General features: G+C 36.1%; 1 protein-coding gene and 1 long non-coding RNA gene across 2 annotated transcripts; one reads left to right on the forward strand and one right to left on the reverse strand.

Annotated features, from left to right (window-relative positions):
* The first annotated feature begins 1,992 nt into the window (after positions 1 to 1,992).
* LOC137016966 (uncharacterized) lies at positions 1,993 to 6,423 on the forward strand. The gene is made up of 3 exons (XR_010894527.1): positions 1,993 to 2,128; positions 6,121 to 6,252; positions 6,330 to 6,423. It is a non-coding gene; the product is annotated as an uncharacterized lncRNA (long non-coding RNA).
* A 5,733-nt stretch (positions 6,424 to 12,156) lies between these two features.
* LOC137015390 (uncharacterized) lies at positions 12,157 to 18,665 on the reverse strand. Its single transcript, XM_067380319.1, has 2 exons — positions 18,333 to 18,665; positions 12,157 to 13,677 (listed from the first exon to the last, which is right to left on the reverse strand). Exons 1-2 carry the CDS (start codon positions 18,660 to 18,662, stop codon positions 12,319 to 12,321), a joined length of 1,689 nt encoding a protein of 562 aa, XP_067236420.1. The 5' UTR covers positions 18,663 to 18,665; the 3' UTR covers positions 12,157 to 12,318.
* Positions 18,666 to 23,953: the final 5,288 nt, after the last annotated feature.

Genomic DNA, 23,953 nt, shown 5'->3' on the forward strand with positions numbered 1-23,953 from the left:
CAATGTTGGGAGACACGCAGCGGATCACACATGAGTTTGACCACTTCATTAAGTTTTGTTTTATAGTAAGTCTTTCTTTAAAGTGAATTTCATTTTGTAGAAATTGTATCTTAATTTCAATCAATGTTTCATCAACCAGTTGCCTATATTTAATAGGAAGAAAACCAAGAATGTCGTTTGTGGAATGGATTGTGTAACAAACAAACCCATGTTTCTGCTGCCTTTGAATAAGGCTGAAGCAATAGACATAGTTCTGTTTTTATTAAATTTCTTAAATGCATGTCTTTATTAATTAATTGATAAGATATTTTGGTCTAAGTTAGACTTCTAAGTTAGACACAAATTTGCGTTATAAGGTTCCCTTTTAGACAAGCGCGTATATGTGCTTCATAACTGTGCAGCCCAGGGGCCCGTCATTACTATGTTACGCCACTGGGTGTACATACATGTATGAATTATATTAAATCATATAATTTGGTTATTTGGTGTCTTTGTTTTTTTTTTTTTTTTTGGAAAGACATCTAAATTTGCCTTGAAAACAGCTAAAAAAAATACAGTTTTGTGAAAAATCACACTTCAATCTGATGTTTTACTTTGCTGGATACAGGGAATGATGGCAAAATGGACGTGTAAAACAAGAAAAGCTGTGTATGCTTGATTTCACGATAAGTGCGCGAATAATATATATATATATATATATATATATATATATATATATATATATATATATATATATATATATATATTTTCTGTTAACCCGTTTTAGCCCACCGGCAACTATAGTTGCCGCGCATTCATACACGTTTTAAGAAAAACAGGACTATATGAAACCATTTAGAAAAATTTGGGCACAAATGGGTTAAATAAAAAAAATAAAATAAAAAAAGAAAAGCTGTTTCAAATGTATACTTGCGTTTATATCACGAATCCCACAAGCTTTGTGGCCGAAATTACTTAACACTCATTGGTTACACTCATTGCTGCTCTGATTCAGGACTATAGCCAAGCCGTAAAAAATTGACTATAGATTTTCTCGATTTCGCCGGCTGGACTAAAAGCAGAGTGATTCCAATTGCACTTTTTTATCTATCAGAATGAAAAAAAGTTTACTTCTGTTTACTTCATGACTTCGCTCAGTCCAATAGTGTGTACGCATTGAGTCTATGTATATGATTGGCACATATTTCTGTCAAGTTTATTTATTTTTATAAACCGCGATAAAATTGCATAAGCAAATTTGATTGCCTTTTTTGTGCGTACGCAACGTTACACCAGGCTCTGCATGGATCAGGGAAAACTGGATCTGGAAACACTTTGGAGAACGATGTGTGTATTTGATGAATAATCCAGCGACCTGTTTCAAAACTACAGTTTATAAACATGACTGAAGCACACTCCATGTGCTTAAATGTTACAAAAAAAAAAAAAAAATAGCCCAATGAAACACTCCAAATACTGGAATACAACTATCCCTGTTTGAGTTTTAGCTACTATGCTTTTTAAAATTAAAATGGATATTTTCTGAGTATTGAGAATCACAAACTCATAATCACCTATGATATATCAGTATTTAAAGTAAAAACTAATAAATAAATAATGGCCTCTCAAATGCTGTTAAATAAACCAGTGTTTTAAATGAACATCTACCTGATCTCCATTAAGAAAAACTTATAAATATTTATAAAATAAATGAGTCAGACAAGGTTAAAAGCACAGAAAACGAGGTAAGTGGTTTTGTTCTGCCGCTTACATGAGGAATAAAGAAACGGAAGTCTGATGGAAAATTTCTTAGAGATACACGGACGCCTACAAAAAAAACCCACTGCTGGTAAACCGCAGTGTGACAGTTTGTCCCCTCCCTCTTTCATCATTGACCAATCACAGTCTGTCGCCGGGTGAAGTTCCACAAGTAGGACCCGAACCTGTCAATCATCCTTGCGAGTAAGCAGCAGGACCGTCCCAATTCCCTCCTCTGTTCTTCTCAGTATACGGGCAGATTCTCGAGCCGAGCCTCGGGTTCGAGTCTTCGAGGACAGCAAGTCAAGTTCGTTCAGCATTAGAGTGAATGAGAGGCGAGCTCGTGAAACAAGCTGCTCGAGAACGCGCTTCAGCAGATCAGCCGCTCCAGGTGAAGTTTCATTCATTCTGCGGTTTCATTCTTCTCTCTTCTGTTATTGTGGCAAAGGATCCGCTTAAGGTATGAAATATATTATCTAGATGTAAATATAGTTTGACCCTGATTCTGAAACGTATAAAAAACGATTAGGAGGTTAAACAATATTCTTGAAGGAAAGTGAAAAAAAAAACAAAAACGTGTGACTCTTGAGTTTTGACTCCTCCACGAAGGAAATACTTAAATAAGTGTTATAAGTGTCGTAAATACATATAATAACATAGCAATATAGAATAATAATAAATAAAAAAAACATCTATCCTATATTAAATATAATTTATTTTATCTAAAATAGTGTGTGTATGATTACATCTATTTAACTAATTAGCCTAAGAGACCAATGTAGCCTGTAAGAATAACGCTCATTTATTATCCTAATTTAATGAGGTCAGTGGGAATATGACCGCTCATATGCGTCTATTTAAACTGAGAAATTATTTTTCGTTTATAAGCTATTGCACATTTTGATGTATTGATGTCTTCTGGTGATGAGGTTACTCGTGTGATTCCTTCTAGATTAAGAACATTAAAGCATGAAAATACATAAATTCGCTAATTCTTCAATCTTTTTATGTATACTAAAAAACCTGAAAAAAGCCTGAAATTAAAGTTTGGATTCCCTTAAATTACAGCAAATATCAATTTCACAAAATTGCATGCAAAAACTGTAAAAATACACTCAATACGACCATTTACGGTCAAAATTTATTAAATTACAGTATATTACTATTGATAATTGCTTGTTAAACTATGGAAAAACTGATAATGTCAAATTATGTAAAACAACTAACTTATGAAGTTATCTTTTAATAATTATTTGACTGTCTACAGTAATTTACGTTTAAAATAAAGTTTTTCCATGTGCAAGAAACGATTTGTAAAAATGTAATAAGTGCATTCATTAAAAAAACAGACGCTTATATATTTACAAACTTCTTTGACCAATCTTTAAATTAAGTACAAATCAATATTTACTGCCAGTTTATGTTAAATGAACAAAACATAAGTACATTATCTCAGCCGTACTGTCGTGTGACCTTATAATTTGCAACCCACACCATTTGTGCCACTCTGTGAAAGAAGCACGTGGGAGGAGTGGAAGACACCATTTACTTTAAAAATAGTTTTTGGTTTATCAGGAGAAACTTAAACAGATGTAATGGTGTTACATCAAAGCAAATTTGTGCAGGTCTAAAAATATTTATGATCTATATTTGTGATTTAAGCAATGTATAAAATCAAATTATTTAGCTAGCTAATTTTTCCCACAAAATGGCTGCTATGGGGCAAAGTGAGTCAAATGCTGTGGGGTAAATTGAGCCAGATTTTAAACCCCATAAGACACTGAAGTTAGATTAAATCTCTTAAGTATAAACTGGTCTAATTTCAATGTAATATTACGCAACTGGTTTATCTTTCTATTTTTTGAGTTTATTTGATACTAACAGCAAATCCTTCTCTGAGAAGAAACAGAAGATGATTAATCATATTTATCTTTCCACTTTTATTCCCTAATGGATGAACATCTTCAACATCGCAGACCAAAATGTTATTAATTTCAGTGATATTTATATATTCACTCTAATTTCGTTTTTATTTAATTTTACTCAACAAATTCTGTAACAACTTTGGTGTTCTACATTTTGTTTCAGAAATGCAAACAATTAAATATATTGAAATTTCACCTTCATTTGGTTTGTTTAATGTTGTTTGAGTTAGCATTAGGAAAATAAATATGACTTGGAAAGGAAATTATTAAATTAATTTACCTCTTTTAAAAAGTGTCTTTATAGGTTCCTTTCTCCTAAACACGTTGGCCACAATTATTGGCACTTTCTTACATACTTTTTGCAACGTCAAAGAAACATCTCTGAGTTTTCTCCTATAATGTCTGATGACATCTGAATATGCTGAAGTTAATGGATGAGCGAGGAGGATTTTTCCTGAAACTCCTGAACATCATGTGCTGATGAGGGGGTTTGATTTTTCCTGACCTCAAGTCAAGTCAAATTTATTTATATAGCGCTTTTACAATTGGTAATTGTTTCAAAGCAGCTTTACATATTAGAAGCACAGAAAAAAAAAGGGAAGTGGTTAAAACTGTACAAACAAGCGTGGTAATATGTAACATATACAAGATGGTGCTACATTAAGCCAATGTCGGCTGACTTCCAGGGGTGGAAAAAACCCCCTAGGAGAAAAACCCAGCGTGCTAGCACTGGGAAAAAAGTCCTAGGAGGGAAAAAACCCCTTGGAAGATATATATATGTAAATGTATATGGAGATCAAAATCTGAATTGTACATTTTTATTATAGAGATTAAAAATCGATTATATATACATATATGTAAGCGGATACGGGGATTAAAAATCTGAATTATAGATGCAGCCAGAACTGGGTCTGTGGGCCCATTGTCTCCTGGGCTACGTTGTAGTCAACACTCAACCAATCTCTGCAATTCTCCAGCTGTGATCCTCGGACAATTTCATGTTCATGATCACCCTGGTGTGCTAAAAATGTAAATATGAATGGCAATATACTTAAGAGATATTTTACTCATAAAACAATTCCAGGGGTGAAAATCTAATCAATTATTGCCAGTAATAATGTGAATTAACCCCCACTTTCAATAATTTTACTTCAACGAAAGTTTAGATTTTTGTAATTTTTTTTAATGAAAGATCAAAATGATAAACAATGCAGATTTATTTTTAAAGTCATCTTGGACCATATTTACCAGGGGTGCCAATAATTCTGACCATATACAGTGGGATGCAAAAGTTCGGGAACCCCTTGCAGAATCTGTGAAAATGTGAATAATTTTATCAAAACAAGAGAGATCATACAAAAAGCATGTTATTTTTTATTTAGTACTGTCCTAAGTAAGATATTTTACAAAAAAATATGTTTATATATAGTCCACAAGACAACAAAATAGCTGAATTTATTAAAATAACCCCATTCAAAAGTTTGGGAACCCTTGATTCTCAATACCGTGTGGTTACCTGATGATCTATGACTGTTTGTGTGTTTTGTGATGGTTGTTCATGAGTCTCTTGTTTGTCCTGAGCAGTTAAACTGAGCTCTGTTCTTCAGAAAAATCCTCCAGCTCCTGCAGATTCATCAGTTTTCAAGCATCTTTTGCATATATGAACCCTTTCCAGCAGTGACTGAATGATTTTAAGATCTGTCTTTTCACACTGATCACAACTGAGGGACTCAAACACAACTATTAAAAAAGGTTCAAACATTTTTTTTTTTTTTTTAATAAAATAAAAATTTGGACATCTTTATCCTGTTCAAAAGTTTTCACCCCCCGGCTCTTAATGCATTGTGTTTTTTCTGGAGAATCAGTGAATGTTTGAACCTTTTTTAATAGTTGTGTTTGAGTCCCTCAGTCGTCCTCAGTGTGAAAAGATCTCAAAATCATTCAGTCACTGCTGGAAAGGGTTCAGATATGCAAAAGATGCTGGAAAACTGAAGAATCTGCAGGAGCTGGAGGATTTTTCTGAAGAACAGAGCTCAGTTTAACTGCTCATGAACAACCATCACAAAACACAAAAACAGTCATAGATCATCCAGGTAACCACACACAGTATTGAGGATCAATGGTTCACATACTTATGAATGGGGTTATTTTAATAAATAGTCTTGTGGACTATATATAAACATATTTTTTGTAAAATATCTTACTCAGGACAGTACTGAATAAAAAATAACATGCATTTGTATGATCTCTCTTATTCTGATAAAATTATTCACATTTTTACAGATTCTGCAAGGGGTTCCCAAACTTTTGCGTGCCACTGTGTATATATATATATATAATATATTACTGCCTTTTCCTAAAAATATTCTGATTGTACATAAGATTTTTCTAAAATTTTAAAATTTGTATTGTAAAAAATAGTTTAAGGCTTCAACACATAATTTCCTCTGTTTTTCAGTGTTGAATGATGGACATCATGAATGTGACGTGTGCAGAGATTCGGACTGAAGACGGGTTTGAGTTCAGAGTTTCTTCTGACAGATTCACTCAGTTCAGTGAGTTTGAGTGTGAGCAGCTCTGGTACTCAAAGGTGTGTGTTCCTGTCAGACTACATGATCACACACACACACACACATTATATGAATGTCTTGTTTTTCATTTAATCAGGATGATCGTCTGATGGCAGATCCATCAAATCCTCACAGACTGATTGATCCTGTTATTTCTGCCTCATCCGATCGTCTCGTCACTTCATACTGCGTTGATGAAGTTCGTCATGAGATCCACTGCTATACTTCAGGAGTAAATGATTTCTGCCTCAACATCACAACATCACAATTATCTGTTTTCATGAAGCGCATGAGATAAACTCTTATATCAATGAAACCCTAAAAATGTTGCTGTAATTCTTCTTTCATTTCAGTTGAGAATGGAGACCCTGTTCAGAGGTGAGAGAGACACTTCAGTAAAACACATCAATCTGTCCTGATTCAGATCAAACTCTGTGTTGAAGTGAATCTGTCCTGATTCAGATCAGACTCTGTGTTGAAGTGAATCTGTCCTGATTCAGATCAGACTCTGTGTTGAAGTGAATCTGTCCTGATTCAGATCAGACTCTGTGTTGAAGTGAATCTGTCCTGATTCAGATCAAACTATGTGTTGAAGTGAATCTGTCCTGATTCAGATCAGACTCCGTGTTGAAGTGAATCTGTCCTGATTCAGATCAGACTCTGTGTTGAAGTGAATCTGTCCTAATTCAGATAAAACTCTTTATTGAAGTGAATCTGCCCTGATTCAGATCAAACTCTGATGAAGTGAATCTGCCCTGATTCAGATCAAACTCTGTGTTGAAGTGAATCTGTCCTGATTCAGATCAGACTCTGTGTTGAAGTGAATCTGTCCTGATTCAGATCAGACTCTGTGTTGAAGTGAATCTGTCCTGATTCAGATCAAACTATGTGTTGAAGTGAATCTGTCCTGATTCAGATCAGACTCCGTGTTGAAGTGAATCTGTCCTGATTCAGATCAGACTCTGTGTTGAAGTGAATCTGTCCTGATTCAGATCAAACTCTGTGTTGAAGTGAATCTGCCCTGATTCAGATCAAACTCTGATGAAGTGAATCTGCCCTGATTCAGATCAAACTCTGTGTTGAAGTGAATCTGTCCTGATTCAGATCAAACTCTGTGTTGAAGTGAATCTGTCCTGATTCAGATCAAACTCTGTGTTGAAGTGAATCTGTCCTGATTCAGATCAAACTCTGTGTTGAAGTGAATCTGTCCTGATTCAGATCAAACTCTGTGTTGAAGTGAATCTGTCCTGATTCAGATCAAACTCTGTGTTGAAGTGAATCTGTCCTGATTCAGATCAAACTCTGTGTTGAAGTGAATCTGTCCTGATTCAGATCAAACTCTGTGTTGAAGTGGATCTGTCCTGATTCAGATAGACTCTGTGTTGAAGTGAATCTGTCCTGATTCAGATCAGACTCTGTGTTGAAGTGAATCTGTCCTGATTCAGATCAAACTCTGTGTTGAAGTGAATCTGTCCTGATTCAGATCAGACTCTGTGTTGAAGTGAATCTGTCCTGATTCAGATCAAACTCTGTGTTGAAGTGAATCTGTCCTGATTCAGATCAAACTCTGTGTTGAAGTGGATCTGTCCTGATTCAGATAGACTCTGTGTTGAAGTGAATCTGTCCTGATTCAGATCAAACTCTGTGTTGAAGTGAATCTGTCCTGATTCAGATCAAACTCTGTGTTGAAGTGAATCTGCCCTGATTCAGATCAAACTCTGTGTTGAAGTGAATCTGTCCTGATTCAGATCAAACTCTGTGTTGAAGTGAATCTGTCCTGATTCAGATCAAACACTGTGTTGAAGTGAATCTGCCCTGATTCAGATCAAACTCTGTGTTGAAGTGGATCTGTCCTGATTCAGATAGACTCTGTGTTGAAGTGAATCTGTCCTGATTCAGATCAGACTCTGTGTTGAAGTGAATCTGTCCTGATTCAGATCAAACTCTGTGTTGAAGTGAATCTGTCCTGATTCAGATCAGACTCTGTGTTGAAGTGAATCTGTCCTGATTCAGATCAAACTCTGTGTTGAAGTGAATCTGTCCTGATTCAGATCAAACTCTGTGTTGAAGTGGATCTGTCCTGATTCAGATAGACTCTGTGTTGAAGTGAATCTGTCCTGATTCAGATCAGACTCTGTTGAAGTGAATCTGTCCTGATTCAGATCAAACTATGTGTTGAAGTGAATCTGTCCTGATTCAGATCAGACTCCGTGTTGAAGTGAATCTGTCCTGATTCAGATCAAACTCTGTGTTGAAGTGAATCTTTCCTGATTCAGATCAAACTCTGTGTTGAAGTGAATCTGTCCTGATTCAGATCAAACTCTGTGTTGAAGTGAATCTGTCCTGATTCAGATCAAACTCTGTGTTGAAGTGAATCTGTCCTGATTCAGATCAAACTCTGTGTTGAAGTGAATCTGTCCTGATTCAAATCAAACTCTGTGTTGAAGTGAATCTTCTGTAAGTGAATCATGATTATTGTGAATGTGTTTTTCAGTGAGGAATGAAACTGCAGCAACTCCAAACTCAGGTGAGTTTCAGCTGATAAACGTTTGTCTGATTCACTAATAAAACACTGATTCAGATCTGATTCAGACTCAATCCAGTTTGAATGTGTACAGGTCTTTGTTTTCTGTCATATTGTCTGATATTTGTGATCATTGTGTGTTTTAAAGATGTTCTGGATGAAGTGACTCCATCTCTCCAGCTCTCAGGTAAAACATCAAGAGCTTTAAACCCTTTTAACTCTAATATTGATTCATCATTGTTATTGACCAGATGATTTGATATTCGATCACTTGTGTAGATAAGTTGTGGTTGCTGTTTGCTCTTTTCATCCTCATCTTCATCATCTTCATCTGTTTCATGCTGCATAAAAGGATCTTCAGGTGAGTCCAGACTAATCTTTCCTAACATCGTACTTAAGTCTTTACATCTGACACTAGTTCACAAGAGCTCAGGTCATCATCAATCACATTTTCATTAATTTTATTAGGTTATTTTATGAATCTGTCACATTGTGGTACAGCTTTCTAGAGTATGAATTTATATATTTCTATTCATTTTGTTGTAAGAAACAAAGAGGTGAAAAATATAATTTATGATTTGACCTGTGTAGCAGTCAGTATCTTCTGTCATAAAGTCAGATTTAATTATTAAATCACGAGACAGATCTCAAGTTTGAATTATCTCTGAATAAACAGAAAATACTTTGAATATTATAGTATGTGATAATAAGTGTCGGTGTGTTTTCAGATGTTTTCAGAGGGAAGAGCGGTTCATCCATCAGCGTGAGGATGACCCAGAAAACAGGTGAGTGAATCAAACTGAGAGAAAGTGGTGAATTAGATGGATGATGATGTAACGTACAGCTGATACAGATGAATCTGAACTGAATCTGAATGTGTTTCACACAGGGATCTGGTGAAGGTCGTATCTGATGATCCTCGTTCACTTCAGGAATCTGAAATGGTTCGGTGTCCAGATGATGATCACCATCTGATGCTATGATTCAACATAATGACATACAAATTTAACATGTACTCAGCCGACAGTGCTTTATTTTTCCTTCACAAAGAAGCACAATTTCCAGACCCTTCACCAAGAAACAGATCATGAACTGACCATCTCTTCCCTACTATTTACAGCAGCAAATAAACATGAATGAACATCAGAAGATATGATAATGAAATCAATCATGTCTCATGTGATCCATCAATCAGTGTTTCAATAAATGTCAATAAAACAGCTGTTGAATAATAATGTCACGTGACAACACATTTACCTCAGAAAAGACATTCAGTAACTATAAACTCTAGAGAGAAGCATTCTGATAAATACTTTAATTCACTGAAATCATCTCACTTTTCTCTGATTTAGCTCCTCCAGTTTAGAGGGGAATACCAGTGTGTGGGTGTTTGTGGCTCAGCGTGCCAACTAGATTTTTATCAAGAGCTGAGTAAATGATTTTAGACTAAACACTTTAATTCACTTAAATCAAGCCACTATTCTCTGACTCATTCTGTGTATTATAGCTCTTCAGTTCAAAGGGGAATACCTGTGTGGGTGTTTTTGTGTGTAAACTTGCTTTTTATCAAGAACAGCTCCTCTGCAATCACGTATTCTTACCAACTGACGTTTTGATTAAAAACTTGCATAGCACATGTTTGTATGCTTAAATGTATCTTATTTTTTATTCAAAGGTAATGATTAAGGAATTATGTGTCATTGGCACAGTTGTTTGAGTGAAGCAATAGCCAGAACGATGATGACCACAAACACCACAGAAACACTCCTAAATGTCTAACACAAATGAACATCTTTCCCTTTTCTCACAAATACATAATATATAACACTTCACTTCAACATTTACTCTCCTAAATCAGCAAAACAGACAGTTAGATGAATAACTCTGAATTGAATAAACGCCAGCAGCATTTGATCTGTTTCTGACAGTTCAGTCCTGATGTATGTTGAGTGTCCAGCAGATGGCGTCAAATCCTCACATTCAAACTCTCACTGTGTTTGTTTGTTTGTGCGTAAACATTTTAATGAACACAAAATATGAATTCAATTAAATGTCTAATAAATGTTGGTTTAAAGCACTTAATTAATGACAATAACCAATTAACAAATTTCTTTATTACGAGCTAATTAAATAATAATAATTGTGTTATTACAGTGAGCTGCAGTGGTGACTGATAAAAGATGTTCTTTAACCTCAAACGTTTCAGTTCCATCAGCTTTGACTGTATAAACACATCTCCTACTTCTTCTGTAACTAAAGTGCTCATTATTTGAACGACCTGATTCTGGATCTCATATAGTGCATTACAGGGAATTGTTTTCACGGCATGTTTCAGTTCAGGATCTTTTCTCAGGGTAAACTCAAAGAGGGATAGAAACAGGTCACTACCACCATCCAACAACAAGCTACTGTAAATGTGTCCTGGTGTCCGTTTGCACAGGGAAACTCGATCATGTCACTTATGTGCTTCTACCTTAAATGAATTCGCTAACAGTGATTGTAAATTAAGTTATTACATTGTTAGCTAACTATGATTAAATATGTCTGAAATTATAACTAAGAGTGATCTGTTATCAGAGTTGACTGTCCAGATTATGTAATGCTGACATGAATTCTCTGTAAAGCTGCTTTGAAACGATGTATTGTGAAAGCGCTATACAAATAAATATGAAAGGATTTATGCTTGAGAGGTAATAGTGATTTTGTTGATGCTCACTGTTGGCTCTTTCAGCGGTGGACAGGGGTCAGCATGGACACCCTGACTGGCTGTTCAGTTATACAGTGTTTAGTAGGACACAACAGAGACTGTAATACATTGTGATGTTTGTTTACAGGATAAAGTATTGTGTTATCTGAGGAAAATACTGCTTGAGTGTATGAAGAAAGACTCTCACAAGAGTTATACAACACGTGTTTATTGGTGTTTTGTCTGACATGTTAAATGACATGTAAAGTGACAGAAGACATTGTGATTTAATAAAGACATTACAAGTTACTGATGGCAGCACAACAGTCTCATTGTTAAAACATACTGCAGCAGCGCCAGTCGACAGCACAGGAACTTTAAAGACATTATAAACACTAAAGTATGATTTCTTTCTATGAAGCTGCTTTAGCACAATGAGTCAAGCCATAATTATTTGTGAAGATATTTTCAAGATGAAAAGCACTATCCAAATAAATGTGAAGCTTTAGCTGGACTGTGTTCTGTTGAGTGTGAGTGGATGGAGATGGACACAGATTTAATTTTGCTTCACGCAAATCACATCATTGCTCTGTAAGTTTTGTGTGGATCTGTTCACACTCATATATATCAAAGATTTGTTTTTACTGAAACAAAGTTATGTATGAATTTGCAAATGTATAAAAGAATTATGTATTTTTAAGCTGTTTGTTTTTGAATAAAAATCATTAGGAAAATGTATTTTCTGAAATATATTTATAGAAGCACAGAGAGTCTTATTTTATGTTAGAAAGAGTCTCTAGGTTAGTAAGCACTCCAAGTACAATTACAATGAACTTTGTGAAGTGCTGCTTTAGTAATTATGGTAACTTAAACCAACTAACCACAGCTTGTGCAGCAGTGATCCCAGCTGCCATCAGTAGTGTGGCACCACAGGTATTTTTCACCATGTTTGCCACAGGGGTGATCAGACTTGCAGGTTTTGCCACTCAGAGTGGATTTGCAGTCATCAGAAGTACAGCACTTGTGTTTTGTGCCATCATCTGTGTAGCACCACCTAGAACTTTCACCATATTTGGCACAGGCTTTGTCTCTGCGGCAGTACTGCCCGTTTTTAGCCTTACTTCTCCACAGCGGAGGACTGCAGTAATCCCAGCTGCCAGAGATTTTGTTACACCAGTAGTAGTCCTCACCGTATTTGCCGCAGGGGTGATCATCCTTGCATCTCTCTCCTTTATACGTGATGAGTGAGTACAGGGGTGAACACGCTATCAGTTCCTGGCCTGAGGAACACCTGTAGCCCTTGACATCATCCTGGTACAGACAGGGAGTGGAGCAGCAGGGCTTGGTTTCACCTCCTGTGCTGCTTGAGCAGGGCAAGCCATCAGCTGCAATCTTGCGCTTCGTTGGGACCAACTGGCATTCAATAGATTCTTTTCCGTAATTAGTTATAAGACAAGCCCTTTTAGCAGAAACCTGTAGCTCTTCTGACATAGTTAAATAAGAGCTCAAACTGTTGAAGGTTAATTTTACACTCATGTCAGTCACCTCGACATCCTCTCCATTAGTGCTGACTGTTTTGAGTGCATAATACGTTTTCTGCACATTTGGGGTCACTGGGAGACTGATTAATTTCTGAAATGCTTGCTTAACCTTGTTTAATTTATTATTGTCTTCAAAACAATTATCTACAAAGATCGTAATGTTTGAGAGCTCATAGAGTTGATTGAGCCGATTGTTCAGCTGTGAGACACTCATCAGGTTTACTTTACCTCTTGACAGGTTTTCTCCTATATAGCCGAAGGAAAAAGAGTTTTTATTATTAGAATTGTGTTTATAGCAGACAGCCGTCCAGATGTGAGAGGGCACCGTCACCCTTTCTGGCTCTTCAGAGATTTCCTTCTGTGGTATTCGTTTATTTGCATCAGGTACCGTACCCGTGACAATGTAGGCTGTTGCCTCCTCACTGTCAAGCTTCTTTGTCAAAAAACTCTTTAAAGTTCTCTCCCAGTTCTTCCACTGGATACAGTTGAAACGCGCATCCAAAGGTGCTGCATTGGTCAGTGTAAATGTTGCTGTGCGGCCGTCAGCACATTGGAAGCTGTTGGGGTTCAGTTGTCCTCGATCATATCCAGTGTCTCTGTAGTCGCTGCTGATGGCTTGATTTACTTTATAAGTATCTTGATTCTTTTGATGCTCAGGGACCATATAATCAGTTGTGGAGTTGGGTTCAGAAATCTGCAGAAGATGGATTATGATGGTTAGTTTGACCCAGGTGAAAAAAAACTACAAGTACATTTGTAGTACATTCTTTATTTTGGTGCTAAATAAAAGTGTCAAAGTTATACACTATAAATACACTATTTTAAAGTATATTTGTACTTCAGTAGTACTTCACTGCACTTGGAAAAGTATACTAAATACCAGTACTACTTAAGAAATAATGTACACTACCTCAAAAATATACATGAGAGTTTTATTAGTGTATTTGTTAAAAGTGTGCTTTGAATGCTTTAAACATTAGTTCAATCTTAGTAGACTTTTATGTAGTAATCCTAAACTTAAATGAAATTCATTTTATTACAAATATATTACTAATGTTCTAGTTATAAGTACATTTTCCCAACTGTGGTACTTAAGTACACTTAATATAAATGCACTTATTAGTACTAACACTTAAATAGTTTATTTGTGCATTGAAATGTACACTACCGCAAAAATATACAGATGAGTTTTATTAGTGTATTTGTTAAAAGTGTGCTTTCAATGCTTTAAAATTAATTTCCATCTTACTAGACTTTTACATAGTAATTCTAAGTTTAAATGACAATCACAAATATATTACTGATGTTCTAGATAAAAGTGCTTTTTCCCAACTGTGGTACTTAGTACTAATAAGTGCATTTATATTAAGTGTACTTAATTACCACAGTTGGGAAAAAGCACTTATAACTAGAACATCAGTAATATATTTGTGATTGTCATTTAAACTTAGAATTACTATGTAAAAGTCTAGTAAGATGGAAATTAATTTTAAAGCATTCAAAGCACACTTTTAACAAATACACTAATAAAACTCATCTGTATATTTTTGCGGTAGTGTACATTTCAATGCACAAATAAACTATTTAAGTGTTAGTACTAATAAGTGCATTTATATTAAGTGTACTTAACACTTAAATAGTTTATTTGTGCATTGAAATGTACACTACCGCAAAAATATACAGATGAGTTTTATTAGTGTACTTGTTAAAAGTGTGCTTTCAATGCTTTAAAATTAATTTCAATCTTACTAGACTTTTACATAGTAATTCTAAGTTTAAATGACAATCACAAATATATTACTAATGCTCTAGTTATAAGTGCTTTTTCCCAACTGTGGTACTTAAGTACACTTAATATAAATGCACCAATTAGAACTAACACTTCAAATGATTCAGATATAGTTAACCAAATAGTGTTTTATAAGTGCATTACTTAAAAGTGTGCTATGAATGCTTTACATAAAATTGTATTGGATTTTTATATATACTGTCAGTAAGTTCTATATTAATGGATTTTCATGAAAATACAGTACAAATGAATTAATTACAAGTAAACCCAGGTGAAAAAGACGTAGGCCTAGTATTGTATTGGTAAATGTGGTAAATGTATTAAAAAATACTTGAAATGCAAGTTGTTAATAATACATTTGTATTCCCAACATGCTTATTAAAAGTGCATTTTGAATTGCATTTTAAAATATTTTTAAACAGTATACTAGAAGTACGTTGGTAATAAATATATGCTTAGTTACACTTTTAATATATGATCTGAAAACAAGCATACTTTTAATACATTTCTAAACAGATTACTAGAAGTACATTGGTAATAAATATATGCTTCGATACACTTTTAAAAAATATGCTAAACACAAGTATACTTTTAGTGAAGTTAGTGTATTTACAGAAAACATATATTATGTTACTCTTACATAAAGTATTTTTTATATGAACTTTAAGAAAATAGCAAAATGATTCAGCTTTAAGTTGGTTTAAATGTACTTAATAAACATTAAATATAGCCTATTTTAATATTTATATATTTAGAATTTTAATATTTTCAAAATAAATATATTTTAAAAAAAACATTTTAACATTTACAATGTACCAACTTAATGTATTATAAACATTTGTCAAATACTATTAAGCATTGCCATAAGCATATTTAAAATTAATATGTTGTTCAGTTTTACTTATTTGTACCTGTAAACGGTTATGCCACTTAAAAGGCTGTTGTCCATTACATGACATGTTAATTGTAATAGAGTACTACTGGAATTCCCACAAGGATTTCAACATCATATTATTTGAAATGCACCATAAATCAATAATCCAAATATGATTAAAAAATATATTTACTTGTGTTTATAATATCTCAGTTTTTCTTTCGTGTGGCTTTTGGAACCCCGTTATTCTGTGACTCCAGGTAAGATTTGTATTTGATTAACTTTACTTTTCTGTGCCAGTCGTATTTTTGATAAAGTGTAACAGCGCGTCTTTTTCAATGCAGCTACATTCAATTTGACCAATCAGACGCGATCAGATGAAGATGCTGCTCGCAGAAGTTACTGGTAAGTTTTTAGTTGCTGTTTGCATAAAGAAAATGTATGCTGTTTGTATAAATAAAAAAATAAAAAACTGAAATCTGAGTGCAGAGACAAGCAAAGAAGAGTGTGTTTTAATGTCGTATCACCTCTGTTATAAGAGATTTTTTGAATCAGGCCTAATAGAGGGTAGAGGATAGAGGATAAAAATGGACACTCATGTCAAGCTTGATGAGGATATAGTCAAAAGGTAAACTGAGAAGTCAACAAAATTCTAATAAATATCAATTCATTTTATACAAATTCTTTTTTCCCTTTCACAGATCCTGTGATAAAGCAGCCTTCAAATACTACAGTGTCTGAATTACAAGCCCTCAGTTGCAGAAAATGCAAGTTGTGCTCAAAGAAGTGACCCTCCACTTGAAGATGAAGATGTGACATTTAAATGCTTTTGTTTCTTTGTTTGGTTCAGACATTTGCATGCTTACATTTGTAAAAAAAAAAATGCACTTCACTTCTGTACTTTGTTTTTAAGTGACTTTTTTCAGAAAAGTGCACTGTAATTCTTATTCACTAATGTCAAAATTCAGTATTTTTCCGTAATACAGGTATAACTAAAATGTTTAATTTATTTATTTGAAAGTATTTTGGTCAAAAGATTAAATGCTGTTGTACTTTTTTAATGTACTGTAAGAATATTTGTAATGGTGTACACAATATGTAGTGCATTAAAGTTTTTAGATTTCAAAGTGATATATATATATATATATATATATATATATATATATATATATATATATATATATATATATATATATATATATAAATATATACAGATAAAAACAGCTTTATGATAAACCAAGTAGTGTTATGCTAATGCATTTGTAATGACCTGAAATTGTACTGGAAATATACATAAAACACATTAAAACAGTACTTTAAATATACTCTAACTGTAATAGCAGAAGTATTAAAAATACATTTAAAATGTATTTAAAGAAATACACTTAAATTGCACTAAATTTACTTAAAACGGGTCCATTGTAATTTAATATATTGCAAATAGCTTAAAACATGAACTTAGGTACATCTTGAAATACTGTACGCTTATACTTCAAGTTGTTTCAAAATAATACATTTAATATGCACTTAGTATAGTATAATTGTAATATATTACGTGTGTCCAAAAAGCACAATTTAAATATATTTAGTGCAGTAAAATACACATTATTTCAGTACACTTCCATAATGTACTTAAAGTGCTCTATTTTCGTGCACTAATTTTGTACTTATTATACTAAAAGCTCTTCTTTAGTACTTCTTAATATCATCTTAAGAGCATCTAAGTGTACTCAACTGTGCTATTTTGAGACACCATGAATTTGAACTAAAATGTGCTTTTAACATACTATCACTGTATTTAAAAAAATGTATTTAGTTACCACTTGTTGTATACTTGAACCCATCTATCATACGCTTTTAAATATACTTATCAGACATAGAAAATAGACTTATGATGTATTTCAAATATAAGATTAATATATAATGAATACATACAAAATGTATTTATAATATATGCCTACAACATTATGAATACATTTTGTATATATTTTAAATAATTCTTAAGTGTATTTCCTATGACTGATGAGTACATTTAAAAGTGTATGAAAGGTGGGTTCAAGTGTACTAAAAGTGGTAACTAAATACATTTTATATATTTAATACAGAGATAGTATGTTAAAAGCACATTTAGTTCAAATTCATGGTGTCTCAAAATAGCACAGTTGAGTACACTTAGATGCTCTTAAGATGATCTTAAGAAGTACTAAAGAAGAGCTTTTAGTATAATAAGTACAAAATAAGTTCACGAAAATAGAGCACTTTAAGTACATTAAGGAAGTGTACTAAGTGTACTAAAATAAAGTGTATTTTACTGCACTTTTTTCACCTGGGGATGTTTTACTGCTTGTGAGAAAAGACTTCATCTTCATACGAAAAAAGTTTTGTTCTTTCTCTCTGATTTGTATCACAGTGGACAGTTTTACTTTCATAAAGTACCATCAATCTAATGTGTTTTATAAATTATTTGCAATTACAAAACAGACTGAGGACCAATAATTGAATAAACTAAACACTACTGTGTTGTTTCTTATGAAATGCAGAGCCTACATTTTTCTGACATTGACGTTATTTTCCTATTACTTTGAAGCTGCTTTGAAACAATCTGTATTGTATAAAGTGCTATAGAAACAAATGTAACTTAAATTGCTAATGAAAGTCTATTGTTAGAAATGAAGCACATAGTTACCTGTGGCTCTAAGTGCCACTTGTCTGTCCTTTCAGTAGTGTCTGAGCATGACCGTTTCAGTATGTAGGCGCTGTAGAGGGGAATCCGGTGAGGAACCGAGTACAATGTAGCACCAAAGAAGGAGCTGTGTGAAGTGGGGTGAAAAAATTTAGAAGAAATTTTCTTTTCATCCTCCAACCTCTGACAGATTCTCTTGGCATTCTGATCCATTCCTTCTGGTTCTGTTTCTTTGTAGAAAAACTTGCTACACTCATCAAAGGTCTCGACCACTTCTGCCTGAGCACTGAATGCTCTCAGCACAATACAGGTGAGCAGACCCAGAACAAACATGGTGTGAAGCTGGTCTTGTGTTTGAGAGACACCAGAAGCACAGCTGCTTAAGTACACAGTCAGAGTCAATGATGATGTTGTGGGAGTGACTGAAATTAACACATGAGAAATGAGGAAGATGATGGCACCTTCGCTTCATCGTCTAATTTTAGAGTATGAACAGAAACACTGATTTACTGTGAAACACACAAACTTTCAAATTCTTCTCAGAAATATACACTACATGCACAGTTTGCGGTTTCCACATCAGTTTTCTAGTAGATGTTGTTTCATTTCTGCATCCGGAGCGAGAAGCAGGTTTTCTTCATAGTCAGAGCAACTCTGTTTTCTCCTGCTCCATGATCATTAAGTGCAGATTTCTCTCAATAGTGAACGGGAAATGTAAACCCAAAGAGTCATTAGAGAGCACTTTGAAAAATCTCTACGCTGTTCTCATCTCTGTGTTTCTTGGTGAAACTCAACTCAATTCTTTGGATTATTTTCTTCATTTTTTTGTGGTGGAGAAAACTAAATGTCTCCAACACTTGGGTCAAAGTGTGTCTAAATCAAGTCTGAATGCAACAAAGGGGGAAATGAAACGAGACTGCTGTCTAAATAAATAAACTCATGACTTTTGAGTAACAAGCTGAAGTAATCTAGGAATCCAGATTTACTTTTACCTAGTAACAGAAGGGTCTGCTGAATTATAAATATGAAGATTCAATCATATTGTAGAAAAATGATGCAATGAATCATGTCGGTGATTAGAACTCCGGTGATTGAGTGCGTGGGTATTGCAGGGAGGTGGAACCTGACGTGTCTGTGACAACCTTTGCCATGCTCCTATTCTATAGAATCTGAGCATGGCAAAGGTTGTCACAGACACGTCAGGTTCCACCTCCCTGCAATACCCACGCACTCAATCACCGGAGTTCTAATCACCGCCACCTGCACGTCATCATCACAGCAATCACCAGCACTATATCTGCCACACTCACACACACAGTCATTGTCTGGTCTTGTATGTATCACAGACTAATGTATACTTACCTCAAGGACTCCTATGTGCTTCCAGTGCTTCCAGTGCTTCCAGTGCTTCCAGTGCTTCCAGTGCTTCCAGTGCTTCCAGTGCTTCCAGTGCTTCCAGTGCTTCCAGTGCTTCCAGTGCTTCCAGTGCTTCCAGTGCTTCCAGTGCTTCCAGTGCTTCCAGTGCTTCCAGTGCTTCCAGTCATCCTCCTGTGTGCTTCTCCATGTGTGTGAGTGTTCCCCGTCTTCAGTCATCTGAATTACCTTCCAAGAACTCCATCTGCAAACCACAAAGGACAGTATCATTCTCCTATCATATCATCTAACTCTCCATTTACCATTTACTCACCTGATCTCTGCTGATATCAATAAAACTGCCATACTTGCTTTTACATCTGCCTCCGTGCCGTCTGTATTGTAACAAAGGTGACATGAATCCTATTCTAAAATCAACTGCAGGCGGTAGATCCTTCTCCTATTTGGCACCCAAACTCTGGAACAATCTTCCTAGCATTGTTCGGGATGCAGACACACTCTGTCAGTTTAAATCTAGACTAAAAACACATCTCTTTAACCTGGCATACACAACACATTATCAATTTATCCGTTAAAGGATTATTAGGCTGCATAAATTAGGTCAGCCGGAACCGGGAACACTTCCTATAACACCAGATGTACTCGCTACATCAGAAGAAGAATGGCATCTACGCTAATATTAGTCTTTCTGTTTACCCTGAGGTTTACCGTAGTCAACCGGATCCAGGCCGTATCCAGCTGAGACCAAGGACCGGTGCCATGACATGACCACAACGCAGCCCTGAAGTATCAGCAGAGATCGAGTCAACTAGATCATCCATTGTGAAGACATCATCGACACGACAGCCAGTGCCACAGTTCCTCAACAAACCGTCCATACTGGCGTGATAAATATGATCCTCAACTGGATGGAACTGAAATTAATACTTTGATTGTTGCGATCCTATCAGATTTATGATAGCAACCTGAATCATAACAAAGCACTGTTTGCCAGAGGAGAACTGGCCCCCCGACTAAGCCTGGTTTCTCCCAAGGTTTTTTTTCTCCATTTTTAACACCTATTTGCCACTTGTTTGCCACCTGATGTCACCTGTTGGAGTTTGGGTTCCTTGCCGCTGTCACCTTTGGCTTGCTTAGTTGGGGACACTTGACATTTGACTTGACATTTGATATTCAACAGTATTCTTAACAGTGCTTTGATCTGCCTGCATTGACACTATTCTTGAAGAGCTGCTGTGCAGCAAAAATTATGTACCAGTTATCAATGTAAAGCTGCTTTGACACAATCTGCATTGTAAAAAGCGCTATATAAATAAAGGTGACTTGACTTCAGTATGAGTTTATTGTGTGAATGTATGTTTCACTTTGTACTTTCTTTTTTTTCCCTTTGCATTATTGTTCAGCACTTTGGTCAGCCATGCTTGCTGTTTTTAAATGTGCTATATAAATAAAACAACCTTGGCTGATCGCCACTTGATGTGGGAATGGAGGCCTTTAAGGCCTCCTTTTCTAGTCGACTTGTTAGCAGGATACCTGGGAAACCATGCCACCATCGGCCACGCCCCATCGCTGACGGATAGGCCCTAACAGGCCTGTTCACGATGTTTGGCAGCGTTTTTCATGTATTAACCATTTTGGAAACTTCTAATAAATGGCCTTTGGGTGGTATGGTTATGGTAGCCACTTGCTGATGCCACGTGTTTACTAAGGCAGGCCTACTTCGGCCTCTGGTGTAACGTGGAGTTCAGTCATGTACTCCTCTTGCTATGAGAGTAACAGGGTGCTTTTTACCAAGTATTCCGAGTGGCTAGCCCCTCAGGTTGAGTATGGTAGTGAAACCTTACTGAGGTTTGGTTTAATCTACATTTGCCTCCCTAAGTCTGATTCTACTCTAGTTGAGCTAAGAGCCACCTAGCGCCTAGGGTGGATCTTTTGTGCTCCTAGAAACGGCCACGAGACTTACGCCGTGTGTCTTAAAGGTTGCTAGGCCTACGGGCTGCCTTTTTTGAACACACTGGAGTATGTCTGGGTGTATTTCTCTTTGAGAATTATCTGTATACACTTTTGTTGGCCAGAGGCCCAAGTGATAAATCCAACGTCCTTTTTGTCTGGTTGTTTATCGTCCTTGAGGCCTAAACACTGCCACAAGCTGATGCCACGTGTCTGTTGTGGTTATAGGCCCCTCCAGGCCTTCCTTAATACGTGTTGGCATACACTGTACTCTTCTTGCTTTAAAGAGTAAAAGGTGCTTTTACTGAGTACACTGCTCGTTGGATTGTGTTAGGTGGATTGTCATGCGGGCACTTTACAGCCTCTTATGCTGCCATTGAAGTCGTTTGTCTACCTCAGCAAGACAGGTGTTCAGGGTGGCCCTTAAATCCAGGCCACTTTCTGTATAGACTTCTGTTTTCACATAACTACTATCATGCTGTAGGCCCCTCCTCAGCCTCCATGAGCATGTGTCCATTGCAGGGTCTACCTGTTAGGTGAGCTTCATACTTCCCTTTTAGGGTTACATTTGTAATAGTGCTTAGCTCCCTAAGCTGATCATGGTGGTAGGCCTTAATCAGGCCTCCTCCTAAGATTCAGCCTCAGGCTGGTTTGTGCTCCCCTGGATCAGGGTTCTCTAGCGCACAGCCTCCTCAGTGCGTTAATTAAGCACTGGGTAGATTCTAGGATGAGTGGATTGTACTCCCCTCAATACGAGGGTTCATAGCACTCAGCTGAGTTCTGCTCTCCAGGATGCCCGTCTCTAAGCGTGGGTTTGAGTTTGTTTCTGCCTCTTTGCAGTCACTCTTACTTACTATCTTCTATGAAGAATGTGTTTTTAGAGGCTCTGTATTCAGACAGGATTGGCCAAGACTAACCCTGCATCCCAATGTGCATACTATCCATCCTATCCGCCCTAAATAGTACTGAAAATTACTAATATCGCATACTATTTAGGATGGATAGTATGCACATTGAGACGCAGGCTAAGTTTGTCTCGTGACAGACCAGGTCGGCCTCCCTGGTGGCATTGGGGTTGACTTCGTTCCTCTCTAAGTGACTGGCCGAGGTTGCCTTCGGTTCCTTGGCCACATTCCCTTAAAGGGACCACTTTCTCTTTGGAAAAGCTGGTTCCAGACGCCTTAGCAGCTTCTGTAGGCCCTCTGAGGAAGACCTTCTTGAAGTTCAGCTTGGGCTGTTGGCCAAAGGGAATGCTGTCACTGACAGCCTGGTGTGACCCGAGGGGGAGTTGCCAAGCAGTTCTCTAACTGCTCTGGAGCCTTTGTCTCAGCCATATTTTTTGGCAGGCACTCTCCTCAAGCATGGCGGCGTGGGTATATCATTCCCCATAGCATTTGCAAACGCAGAGTAGAAGTTCCCTTTCGAAAGGGAACGTCTCAGGTTTCGTATGTAACCATGGTTCCCTGAGAACAGGGAACGAGACTCTGCGTTTCCTTGCCATGCTTTGGGCTGTCTCCTGAACAGTCCCTCAAGACGATGGATAATGACTGCTTCCCCAGGCGTGCCTTGTATACTTCCAGGTCGTGCCGTATGACGTCATAGGCTGTAGCCGGCCAATAGGCATTGGAGTTATTAGATAGTTGGCTTTCAGACACCGAGTCACGTGACATTCCCCCATAGCATATGCAAATGCAGACTCTCGTTCCCTGTTCTCAGGGAACCATGGTTACATACGTAACGTGAGACATTTTTTTCCCACTGTGAACCATGACTTCTTGAGGTTTGACTGAATAAATATAAACGAAGCTGCTGTTCATGTTTTTAATGTTGTTTATTCACATTAATTGCATTATTTATAGAAATGATCCGTGTTTTTGTCCATACAGTGAGAGTTCCGTGTTGTTTCTGTGCTTCACTGAAGAAACTTGCACAGATTTGAATGAAACTTGAATGTAATACAATTTAGTGCAGATGACAATGAAACAAAATATTCCAGAATTCTGTTGCTTTAGCTTTCTATATTTAGAGTGAAAAACAGCAAGGATCATGATGTTTCTGCTGCAGCCCTTACGAAAAATAAGTTTATTCAAGTGTGCTATTAGTATACTTCTTTTAAACTGAAAAAAAGAAAACAGATATATTCCTAATTCTGAGTATCTGAATTTTTGTGTAGGCTAGTCCACTGGTAGTGTACAGGAATTTACTTCAAATCTTTTTCACAAATTTTCAAGCTATATGGTAGGGGGCGCAGTTACGCATCTTCTGAATGAGGACAGAATCTCCAGATCAAAATGCAGGAA

The sequence above is a fragment of the Chanodichthys erythropterus genome, chromosome 3 (assembly GCF_024489055.1).
Source record: "Chanodichthys erythropterus isolate Z2021 chromosome 3, ASM2448905v1, whole genome shotgun sequence".
NCBI classification, from domain to species: domain Eukaryota; kingdom Metazoa; phylum Chordata; class Actinopteri; order Cypriniformes; family Xenocyprididae; genus Chanodichthys; species Chanodichthys erythropterus.